The sequence below is a fragment of the Hemiscyllium ocellatum genome, chromosome 6 (genome assembly GCF_020745735.1).
Source record: "Hemiscyllium ocellatum isolate sHemOce1 chromosome 6, sHemOce1.pat.X.cur, whole genome shotgun sequence".
In the NCBI taxonomy this organism is placed as follows: domain Eukaryota; kingdom Metazoa; phylum Chordata; class Chondrichthyes; order Orectolobiformes; family Hemiscylliidae; genus Hemiscyllium; species Hemiscyllium ocellatum.
In genome coordinates this window covers 108,736,220-108,749,082 of record NC_083406.1, presented here as the reverse complement: position 1 = coordinate 108,749,082, position 12,863 = coordinate 108,736,220, and the positions used below count along the sequence as shown (strand labels likewise).

General features: G+C 40.8%; 1 protein-coding gene across 2 annotated transcripts in view; it reads left to right on the top strand.

Moving 5' to 3' along the window:
• Positions 1-12,863, top strand: part of tubgcp5 (tubulin gamma complex component 5) — an 80,269-nt gene that overhangs the window by 37,584 nt on the left and 29,822 nt on the right. For both annotated transcript variants that reach the window (XM_060826843.1, XM_060826844.1), the window contains 3 exons: positions 3,362-3,455; positions 10,800-11,046; positions 12,107-12,309. In XM_060826843.1, the coding sequence (XP_060682826.1) occupies positions 3,362-3,455; positions 10,800-11,046; positions 12,107-12,309 (544 nt within the window). The remainder of the gene's footprint in view (positions 1-3,361; positions 3,456-10,799; positions 11,047-12,106; positions 12,310-12,863) is intronic.

Sequence of the window (12,863 nt, the reverse complement as noted above, 5' to 3'; positions counted from 1 at the left end):
ATTAATATTAAAGGAACAACGCATGCGTCATAACAGTTACGCATTTCTTCTGAGCAAAAGAATACCACAGAAAAAGTGGCTTAATCATGGCTGACAAAAAAAAATTAAAGATAGTATTTGATCCAAAGAGTCGTCGTGTAAATTGCTAGAAAAAATAGCAAGCTTGAGATCTGGGAGCAGTTTAGAATTTAGCAAAGAAAGGCCAAGAGGTTCTTGAGGGGAAAAAAAATGAGTAAACTTTCAAACACCAAAACAGATTTTAAAAGCTTCAATAAGATTGTAAAAATGAAAAGATTAATGAAGAAACATGTAGGCCTCTTACATTCTGAAACGAGGGAACTGAAAATGGGGAACAATGGGAGGAAGAAATTCACAAACACAAACAACATCCTTACCAGTATAAAGCTCACCAAAGAGGAAGAGAACAACAACAGATTCTCCTTCCTACATGTCATGGTAAAATGCAAAACCAATGGAGTGCTACAGATCAGCGTTTTACAGGAAAGCCACACACACTGACCAGATACTCAACTACAGGAGCAATCATCCCAACACCCAGAAATGGAGTTGCATCAGGACATTATTTAAATGAGCCACAACACACTGCAGCACCCAGGAGCTAAGAGAATCCAAAGAAAAACACCTGTGCAACCTATTCAGGAATAACGGGTACCCTATAAGCACTGTCTGCTGATTCCTATGCAACAGACCTGAACAAGAAGACACAACATGCCGTGAGGCTCTAGCCACCCTGCCATACATTAAAAATATCTCTGAGATGACGACCAGACTACTCCGGCCTCTAGGCAGCATGGTAGCCCATAAACCTACCACCACATTGAAACAGCTCTTGATGAACTTAAAGGATCCTGTGCCAACAGCCAGCAGAACGAACATCATATGCAAAATACCCTGCTAGGACTGCAACAAACATTACATTGGACAGGTAGGCAGGAAACTAGCCACCAGATTACATGAGCACGAACTAGCCACCAAAAGACATGACTAACTATCACTAGTATCCCATACACACTGACGAAGAGGGACACCAGTTTGACTGGGACAACACATTCATCCTGGGGCAGGATAAACAAAGACACACATGGGAATTACTAGAGGCCTAGCATTCAAACTCCATTAACAAATATATCAATTTGGACCCCGTTTACCAACCTCTCAGAAAAAGAACGGGAAGTGATATCACCCAGCACAACATATCAAGTCAGATAAATAGCAAACGGGACAACACCAGCACTTCATCAGAGGCTGACTGATGAAGTTACCTAGCATGGTGACAGAACATCTGAGGACAAATCTTCCAGCTCAGCAAGCAAACTTACAACCTGAGAACAAGGAAATCGCAGAGCAATGAAACAACAACCTTAGTTCTCTCTGCGCAGAAGAAGACACAAATAACTTCCCAGAAATGACGGAAGCAAAGGTTACTGGGAAGGAGGTTAATATTAGTAAAAGAAAAAGTGCTAGAGAACGTAATGGGGCTGAAGCTAATAAATCCCCAGGCCCTGATAATCCGGATCCCAGTGTACCAAAGAAGATGTAGATTCTGAAACACTCGTAGTATATTATAGCTTTGCTAATGTAATCCCACAATTTAAAAAGTGATGGAGGGCAAAAATGGGAACTATAGATTGAGTTGGCCTAATATTAGTAGGGTAAATGCTGGAATCTGTAAAGCATATAATGTTATGCACCAGACCAGACCCCCTCAACACATTTCAAGAAATTTGCCCGGACCCTAACTTGGGCTAGTTGTTTTAAGCAGGTGTAAGGTTGATATTCCAGAAGTGATGCAGCAGGTCCAACCACTTATTTTTAAACAAAATCATTTATTTGCAAAATTACCGAATGAAACATAAACAAAAGAAAACAGAATATAGAATAACCAAACCTATCCGACAAGCCCCATAAACCCCTCCTTGGCAAAAAAATGGTTAAATCAATTACAGGGTCTTACGAGAGAGAGAGATCCAATGGAGCTATTTCTTGGACCAGTAGCCTCAAAACTGACTTACTGACTGCTAAAACCAAACCAAACCAAACGAGAACAACTCAGCTGGGATATATATATTTGCTTTTGATAACTCCCCATTTAAGAGATTAATGTGCAAAAATCAAAGCACATGAGTAGGACATGGATTGAGAATTAGTGACGAATTAAAGGGGTGTCTTCAGAATAGAAGGATGTGACAAGTGGGGTATCACAATGATCACTATTTCAGCCCTAGCTATTCAGCGTATATGTCAGTGATTTGGATGAGGGAATCAAACCTATTATTTCCAGTTTTATTGTGATGATGCAAAATTTTGAAAGGATTTTGAGTGGTGACGAAGATGTATAAGCCTTTCAAGACTGTTGAGTGAGTGGGCAAATGCTAAGCAGTTGAATTATAGCTTTGATAAGTATGAATTTGTCCCTTTCAGTAGGAAAACAGAATGGTGAAGTATTATTTGAATGGTGATACATTGGGAAAGGTGATAGTCAAAGGGACCATGATGTCCTTGTATGCCAACCACTGAAAGCAATCATGCAGTTGCAGCAAACAGTTGGAAAGGCAAGTGGTATGTTGGGTCTCATTGCAAGAAGGTTTGAGTACAGGAACCAGGGATTCCTACTGCAACTATACAGTGCCTTGGTGTGATTACATCTGGAGTATTATTTGCAATTTTTGCCTCCTTAGCTAAGAAAATATCAATTTGGCTTGGAGGAAGTACAGTGAATATTCACCAGACTGATTCCTGAGATGGCAGGTTTTTTGTATTAGCTGAAATTGTGTCATTTGGGCCTGTTTAGAAAGGTGAGAGGTGGTCTCATTAGAACATAATTATGACAGAATTCTGTCTTGACAAACTGGAAGCAGGTTTGATATCCTTCCTGGGATTGGGAGTGGGATAAGCAGTCAGCAGTTTAGATTTAAGATGACAAAGTACCTTTTCACTCAGGGTGGACAGTCAATCTGTGGAATTCTATACTACAGAAGGCTGTGGAGCAGAAGTTACTGAATATGTTGAAGAAATAAGTAGATTTCTAGGGTCTAAAGATGCCTATGAAAATGGGAAGAGTGTTATCGCATTTGAAATAGAGGGTCATCTTCATAGTGGAGTAGGCTTGATAGGCTGAATGGCCTACATCTCTTCTGTTTTCTATGTTTAGCTCACAGATAGAAAAAATAAATAAATTTACATAGGCACGAGGGAACAGAAGTACAAATTTGTAACAACTGAATTTTCACGTTCATAATTTAGAAAATCTAATTTATTTGAAGTTTTCACCATGAACAATGCCACCGTCAATGGAGTGTGATTTGCCATTTTAATTAGGTAAATTTTTTTTTGTATGTAGGTTATTGTCTGGAGTTAATAAACTTTTCATGTATACATTGCACGATGGAAAGATTTCAGTGAAAACTGACATCATGGTTGCTCACCTGACCCAGGTATGTAATTCCCTTAAAGATTGTTATTCATTGATTCAGAATATTGTATTTCAAATCCCATTCAGATTTGAACACAATTGTAGGCTGACCGTTCCTGTGGAAGAATGAGTGAAAACTGCACTGTTGTAGGGCAGATAAGCTATTCAACTGAGGCTCCATTTAATCAGGTGGACAGAGAAGGGCAGGGAAGTTTTCTGTGGTGTCCTCGGCGTTATTTATGTCTCTGTCAAAGTCGCCTCAACAAACAATTTTGATCATTTTCACACGGCTTTTGTGGTAGCTGTAAGCATGCAAATCAGCTGCTCCATTTCCTATGGTGCAAAAATGACTATACTTCAAAGCATTTCATTGGCCATAAAGCACTTTGAGATGTCACGTGAGGCAAAACCTAAGTGCAAAGTAATCTTTATATCCAGGTACAATAATTTTACTCAAATAAAAGCTAAATACTGCAGGTGCTGGTGATCTGAAATAAAAGCAGAAAGTTGTGGAGAAACTGAGCAGGTCTGACCACATCTGTGAACGGACAAAGAGTCGGCATTTCAAGTCCAGTATGACTCTCAGTTTCTGTCTATATTTGCTGCCAGGTCTGCTATGTTTATCACTTTGTTTTTATTCACTATGCCTCATACCTTGTCAACAGCTGATAGACTAACTGTGAAAGTTGTTTCCTTGTTTTGAAATCATTCAGTGAGTATTGAGAGAATTAAATTTTCAGTTTGACATTCAATCACTGTGTCTACACATACAATCATTTTGACATTGACCGTGGCAATAACTTAAGCCAGCCTTAATGCAACCTGACAAAAACTCTTAATTGAATCATAGAGATGTACAGCATGGAAACAGACCCTTCGGTCCAACCCATCCATGGCGACCAGATATTCCAACCCAATCTAGTCCCACCTGCCAGTACACGACCCATATCCCTCCAAACCCTTCCTATTCATATACCCATCCAGATGCCTTTTAAATGTTGCAATTGTACCAGCCTCCACCACTTCCTCTGGCAGCTCATTCCATACATGTACCACCCTGTGTGTGAAAAAGTTGCCCCTTATGTCTCTTTTATATCTTTCCCCTCTCAACCAAAACCTATGCCCTCTAGTTCTGCACTCCCTGATCCTGGGGAAATGACTTTGTTTATTTACCCTATCCATGCCCCTCATAATTTTGTAAACCTCTATAAAGACACCCCTCAGTCTCCAACACTCCAGGGAAAACAGCCCCAGCCTGTTCAGCCTCTCCCTATAGCTCAAGTCCTCCAACCCTGGCAACATCCTTGTAAATCTTTTCTGAACCCTTTCAAGTTTCGCAACATCTTTACTATAGGAAGGAGACCAGAATTGCACACAATATTCCAAAAGTGGCCGAACCAATTCCTGTACAGCCGCAACATGACCTCCCAACTCCTGTACTCAATACTCTGACCGATAAAAGAAAGCATACCAAACGCCGCCTTCACTATCCTATCTACCTGCGACTCTACTTTCAAGGAACTATGAACTTGCACTCCAAGGCCTCTTTGTTCAGCATCACTCCGGAGGACCTTACCATTAAGTGTATAAGTCCTGCTAAGATTTGCTTTCCCAAAATGCAGCACCTCGCATTTATCTGAATTAAACTCCATCTGCCACTTCTCACCCCATTGGCCCATCTGGTCACGATCCTGTTGTAATCTGAGATAACCCTTTTCGCTGTCCACTTCACCTCCAATTTTGGTGTCATCTGCAAACCTACTAAATGTACCTCTTATGCTTGCATCCAAATCCTTTATGTAAATGACAAAAAGTAGGGGACCCAGCACCAATCCTTGTGGCACTCCACTGGTCACAGGCCTCCAGTCTGAAAAACAACCCTCCACCACCACCCTCTGTCTTGTACCTTTGAGCCAGTTCTGTATCCAAATGGCTAGTTCTCCCTATATTCCATGAGATCTAACCTTGCTAATCGGTCTCCCATGGAGAACCTTGTCGAATGCCTTACTGATGTCCATATAGATCACATCTACCACTCTGCCCTCATTAATCCTCTGTTACTTCTTCAAAAAACTCAATCAAGTTTGTGAGACATGATTTCCCATGCACAATGCCATGTTGACTATCCCTAATCGGTCCTTACCTTTCCAAATACATATACATCCTGTCCCTCAGGATTCCCTCCAACAACTTGCCCACAACCGACGTCAGGCTCACTGGTCTATAATTCCCTGGCTTGTTCTTACCACCCTTCTTAAACAGTGGCACCATGTTTGCCAACCTTCAGTCTTCCAGCACCTCACCTGTGACTATCAATGATACAAATATCTCAGCAAGAAGCCCAGCAATCACTTCTCTAGCTTCTCACAGAGTTCTTGGGTACACCTGATCAGGTCCTGGGCATTTATCCACCTTTACCCGTTTCAAGACATCCAGCACTTTCTCCTCTGTAATATGGACATTCAGCAAGATGTCATCATCAATTTCCCTACAGTCTGTATCTTCCATATGCTTTTCCACAGTACATACCGATGCAAAATACACATTTAGTATACCCCCCATTTTCTGTGGCTCCACACAAAGGCTGCCTTGCTGACCTTTGAGGGGCCATATTCTCTCCCTAGTTACCCTTTTGTCCCTAATGTATTTGTAAAAACCCTTTGGTATTGAGACTGGCTCGAATGCAATGAGGGGTACATCGGCTTCCAAGAGATCAATTGTGTTAGGGGATTCTGTAGTCATAGAACATAGAACATAGAAGGATACAGCGCAGTACAGGCCCTTCGGCCCTCGATGTTGCGCCGACCGAATCCTACCTAACCTATACTAGCCCAATAACTTCCAAATGCCTATCCAATGCCCGCTTAAATGACCATAAAGAAGGAGAGTTCACCACTGATACGGGCAGGGCATTCCATGAACTCACAACCCGCTGTGTGAAGAATCTACCCCTAACATCTGTCCTATACCTACCACCCCTTAATTTAAAGCTATGTCCCCTAGTAACACCTGACTCCATTAGCGGTAAAAGGTTCTTAGTATCTACCCTATCTAAACCCCTAATCATCTTATACACTTCTATCAGATCTCCCCTAAACCTTCTCTTCTCCAATGAGAACAGCCCCAAGTGCCTCAGCCTTTCCTCATAAGATTTTCCTACCATTCCAGGCAACATCCTGGCAAACCTCCTCTGCACTCGTTCTAAAGCTTCCACATCCTTCCTATAGTATGGCGACCAAAACTGCACACAATACTCCAGATGAGGCCGCACCAGAGTCTTATACAACTGCAACATGACCTCAGGACTCCGGAACTCAATTCCTCTGCCAATAAAGCCCAGTACACCATATGCCTTCCTCACAGCACTATTTACCTGGGTGGCAACTTTCAGAGATCTGTGTACATAGACACCAAGATCCCTCTGCTCATCCACACTACCAAGTAGCCTACCATTAGCCCAGTAATCCATCATCTTGTTATTCCTACCAAAGTGAACGACTTCGCACTTAGCTACATTGAATTCCATTTGCCACATTTCCGCCCAGCTCTGCAACTTATCTATATCCCGCTGTAACCTACCACTTCCTTCCTCACTATCCACAACTCCACCGACTTTTGTGTCATCCGCAAACTTGCTTACCCAGCTTTCAAGTCCTTCCTCTAGATCATTTATAAAGATAACAAAAAGCAATGGTCCCAAAACAGATCCTTGTGGTACACCGCTAGTAACTGCGCTCCAAGATGAACATAATCCATCAACTACTACCCTCTGTCTCCTTCCAGCCAGCCAATTCCTAATCCAAACCTCTAATGTATCCTCAATGCCATACCTCCGAAGTTTTAGCATTAGCCTACCATGGGGAACCTTATCGAACGCCTTACTAAAATCCATATACACAACATCTACTGCTTTACCCTCATCCACTTCCTTAGTCACCTTCTCAAAGAACTCAATAAGGTTTGTGAGGCACGACCTGCCCTTCACAAAACCATGCTGGCTATCCCTGATCACGTTATTCCTACCCAGATGTTCATAAATCTTATCTCTTACCATTCTCTCTAAGACTTTGCCCACCACTGAAGTCAGACTCACTGGCCTATAGTTACTAGGGCTATCCCTACTCCCTTTCTTGAACAATGGGACCACATTCGCTATTCACATTCAGAGGTACAGACAGACCAAAGCTATATTTGCCAAAGCTACCCCATGTCGCCTTTTTGCCCTCCTGATTTCTCTCAAGTATACTTCTACTGCCTTTATACCCTTTTAAGGATTCACTCAATCTATCGTGACTATACCTTACATATGCTTCCTTCTTTTTCTTAACCAAACCCTCAATTTCTTTAGTCATCCAGCATTCCCTTTACTAATACAATTCCAATAAGGTGATCATCATCCCTTTCATATTTTTCAGTTCCACCCAAATAACTTCCCTGGATGTATTTCTGGGAATATCCTCCCTTATCAAAAATGCCAGCCTCCCACCTCTCTTGCCTTCCTTTCTATCCTTTCTGTAGCATTTGTATCCTGGAACATTCAGCTGCCAGTCCTGACCATCCCTGAGCCATGTTTCTGTAATTGCTATGATATCCCAGTCTCATGTTCCTAACCATGCCCTGAGTTCATCTGCCTTCCCTGTTAGGCCCCTTGCATTGAAATAAGTACAGTTTAATTTATTAGTCCTACCTTGTCCCTGCCTGACCTGACTGTTTGACTCGCTTCTGTTCTCAACTGTACCAGTCTCAGATTGATCTCTTTCCTCAGTATCTCCCTGGGTCCCACTCCCCCACTTTACTAGTTTAAATCCTCCTGAGCAGGTCCAGTAAATTTCCCTGCCAGTACAGTACATAAGTCCCCTTCCAATTTAGGTGCGATCCATTCGTCTTGTACAGGTCACTTCTACCCCAAAAGAGATTCCAATGATCCAAAAATGTAAATCCTTCTCCCATACACCAGCTCCTCAGCCATGCATTCATCTGCTCTATCCTCCTTTTCCTGCCCTCACTAGCTCGTAGCACCGGGAGTAATCCAGATATTACTACTGTCGAGGACCTTCTTTTTAAATTCCTGCCTAACTCTCTGTAATCTCCCTTCAGAATCTCAACCTTTTCCCTTCCTATGTTGTTGCTTCCAATGTGGACAATGACCTCTTGCTGGCCCCTCTACCCCATGAGAACATTCTGCACCCTCTCTGAGTCACCCTGAATCCCGGCACCAGGGAAACAACACACCATTCTACTTTTTCACTGCTGGCCACAGAAATGTCTGTCTGTACCTCTGACTACAGAATCCCCTAACACAATTGATCTCTTGGAAGCCGACGTACCTCTCATTGCATTAGAGCCAGTCTCAATTCCAAAAACTTTGGCTGTTTGTGCTACGTTCCCTTGAGAATCCATCATCCCCTACATTTTCCAAAATGGCATACCTGTTTGAAATGGGTATACCCACAGTAGGCTCCTGCACTAGCTGCCTACCTCTCTTACCTTTCCTGGAGTTAACCCATCTACGTGACTGTATCTGAGATTTCCCCCCTTCCTATAACTGCCATCCATCACATAGTGTTGCTGTTGCAAATTCCTCATTGCTTCTAACTGTCTCTCCAACCGATCCATTTGATCGGATACGATTCGCATCCAACAGCATTTATGGCAGATATAATCCGCAGTAACCCTTAAACTCTCTTTAAACTCTCACATCTCAAACAGTTCTCTAGTTTTGAGAAAGAAAATGTGCTCTGAAAAGTTAACTTTGTTAACCACTTTCCATGCATTTAAGATCATTGAAAGGTCTAATGTTTAAGTTGTAATTGACACCAAGACTCACTCGCCTATCATTGCTGTGCTCAAGGACAAAATGGTTCCTGGTCAAGCAATATCCTGATGTTAAAATTCTCATCCGACTTTCAAATCTCTGCACGACTTTGCACCTCTTCATTGCTGTACTGTCCTCCAGGTCCACAACCTGAAAGATATTTGGCCTCATTTCATTCCCTTGAGCATCCCCCCATTCTAATCACTCCACCATTGCGAGCTTTACATTCCGCTTCTTCGACGCATGCTTTGGAATACTATGACTCTAGTTCACCAACTCTGTATGTTGCTTTTCTCCTTTATGAACCTACTGATTCGAACAAACATTTTATTACCATAAAGGCACTGTACAAATGTAACTCATTGTAGTTGATGTTATTGCTGTTCCAGTCATAAACACCAGAGTGCACTTTGCTATGTTGAAGAATAAATTCAAACTTTGTCATGTTACATTTGTCTATACGATTTAGCAAGTATCAATTTTTGTAATGTTTGTATTTACAGTGCCACATTATGTCAGTGCATTCTCAAAGCTTTTAAAATGTAGTGAATTATGAAGTAAATGTCCCTTGTGAACCATTCGGGCATGGTATCTTTTTATTTTTGCATTTATTGAAGAACTAAGGCCACTATTTGGTGGAAATGCAGTCTGACATGTTATTAATTCATTCATAGGATGTGACTTTGCTGGATCAGCACTTATGGATCTTCCCAAACTGCCCTTGAGAAGGCAGTGGTGGGCTATGTTCTTGAACCACTGCAGTCCATTTGCTATAGGTATCCCAAAATTGGTGTTAGGAAGGGAATTCCAGGGTTTTGACTTGGCAAGACTGAAGGGTTAAAGATGTTAGGATTGTCACTGGCTTATTTAGGTGAGAGTCAACTCCAAAACGCAAAGTCCAATCAATTCCATTATAATTATGTTTTCATTTCTCATTTACTATCATTTTGTTACCCTATGGATTTAGGATGATAACTAGGGTGTTTAGTATGCCTAACTGTGTTGTCTGTCAGTAGTAGTCTCCTGGAAATTGTTTGATTACTTTGTGCAATTGAAAGAAATTTCCAGACTTTCTGCTGATGTCTGAGTTTTTTTTGTGTTGGTTTTGTCTCCTGAGAACAATCAGAGTGCAGTATCAATAGACCGGGCATGATCTTTACAAACTACAAATTTTCATTTGTTTGGAACTGGTTGCTCGATCTAATAGATTGAGGGAAGAAATGATATTTTTCGTGTGTTTACTTTAGTGGAATGTTTTCAGTATATAAAGTACTCCTCTTGTCACAATAATGTTTTGTTTATTCATGACGAGATAATTGTTTATCTGATATTTTTCTGAATATACTTTCGTTCCTGTATCTCAAATTGCCTAAGTGTCCCTCTAGTCAAACAGCTGTGAGTGGTAGAAGTCTGCTGAAACGTGATGGTGCTGTTCTTAGTTTGATGCTGGTGCAGTTTCAAATTGAAGCAAGCATAATCAGCAAATCTGGTGATTGAGGTTATGTGTCTCCTCCTGTCGATGGGCTAAAAACTATTTTCCCTTTTCTGTAGAATTGCCTGAGAGCAGTATTGGAGCAGATAGCAGCATATGGGCAAGTTGTGTTCAGACTGCAGAAGTTCATGGATGAGGTTATTGGACACAGCTCTGAAAGTTGCTCACTTGGAACCTTACCCACTTCTAAAAAGTTTAATGAACCCCCCTTTCGGACATACCAATCTTTTGTGTGGGCCTTGCATAAATACTTTCTAAGCTTCAAGGAGGAACTTGTCAGCATTGAAAAGTGTATGATAACTAAAGGTATTTCATATGTTGACATTCTGTTAACACTTCCCTTGCCTGAGTTTCTTTTACAGATTTGTCTTGTTACAATTATTATCCTAACACATTCTGGGCATTTTTATGAAAGGCACAATAATCGTAGATATGGTTTATTTTTGTTCAAAATGTTTTGTAATGTACACTTATCAGAATTAAGTGCACTGATGGAGATAAACATTAGCCTAACAAGTATCCCTCAGTAGAAACAAAGAAGCAGGAAAATGTCAGACAAATTGTGCTTCATTATAAAAATAAACGTGACTGATTATCCACAGTTTAATGTAATATCATCATCCTTGCTTTGGTAGATGACAGTTTACACTCACTGTGCAAGTTTCACAGTTCCAGGGAATTAACTTTGCATAATGTCAAATTCTGTAAGTGAATTTTGGCGCTTATATTGTGATGACTCCGTTATTCTGTCCTTTTATATACTCAGCTTATTTATTGAACAACCAATTTCTTTCCTGCACAATGCACTGACACTTTTCTTTAATTTGGTAAACAAGTATTGTGAGGGAGAATAAGGATGGTTGCTGTTCTGGATCTGCACATCCCTCCAGTCTAGCCAGTATTAAGAAGGCTGACAATAGAGAAAATTATTAGTTATGAACATTGTATTGTTCCTATGGTTCCCAATTGTAATTTCAATTACTCATGTGGCATTCGTACATTTTCCTGCCGAAGGGAGCTGGACAAACCATTACCTTATCAATGAAGATCCCAGTAGTGTCAGTCAGTGCTCTGTGGCAGATTGCTTATGCATGTGCTGACTGGGCTGTGCATAATGCTTTCGTACAGGAGTCTGTCAGTCATTTGTGTCCTGTGCAAGAAGGCATCACTAATATCACTTAGTGTTGAGCATTAACATAATTTGTCAGGGTTTCCACATCTAATTGTTTTGGGTCTTGTTGCAAATATTGCATGTAAGAACTCATTTCTTTCTTGGTAGGGTTTGGTTCACTAACTTCACTAACTAAAAGGTTCTACAATTTTTTTTCTTATATTTCTGTCACTGACAACCTTTTTTTATTTTAAGATGAGACAGTGACTCTGGCAGCTGTACTTGAAAAACTGGCTCCTCGATTGTCTCAACTTAAGATACTTCACAAAGTATTCAGTACAGGAATAGCAGAGGTTCCACCTGATACTCCAAATGTAATCAGGGCTTCGCATCTGTTGAATACTCTATATAAGGCGATTATTGAGTATGACAGTGTAGGAGAAGCTTCTGAGCAGACGGTGAGTACACCTTTTATAATATTAATGCTAAGAATCAAAATCCTGTGTGTGGAACTGAAGTAGTGAGTGAAAATCTATTTTCTACTAATTATGTTGAAAGATTAAATGTTTATGTACTTGTGTTTGTGCCCTTTATTATATGGTTTCTCTTTTGTAAAAAGTTGGTTGCCTCATTAAGTAGCAGGGGTCAGACCATCATTTTTACAGCACGTCTACAGCAATGTACACACTAAGCTGTGTGGTTAGTTTCTGTGCAGGCCACATACAGTCTCCTTCTAACTTGTAACGTGTGAATGGCTGCACAAAAGAATTTAAAAGTCCTTCACACTTAAGTGGTTTGGCTAGTACTATAAAGAAATGTATTTGCTACACTGTTTATGAGCTTAGTTAGTAGATTATCTGAATTCCATCCTGTCCTCTTCCACAGAAATGGATTTCCAGATGACTTCAATTGATGTTTATCAAAAGATACTGATTCTGTGCACTACCCAGCTCACTTATTTTTTTCTGCCTGCCCCTCATTTCTGATAAGGAAGCCTTTGTACCACCTTAGC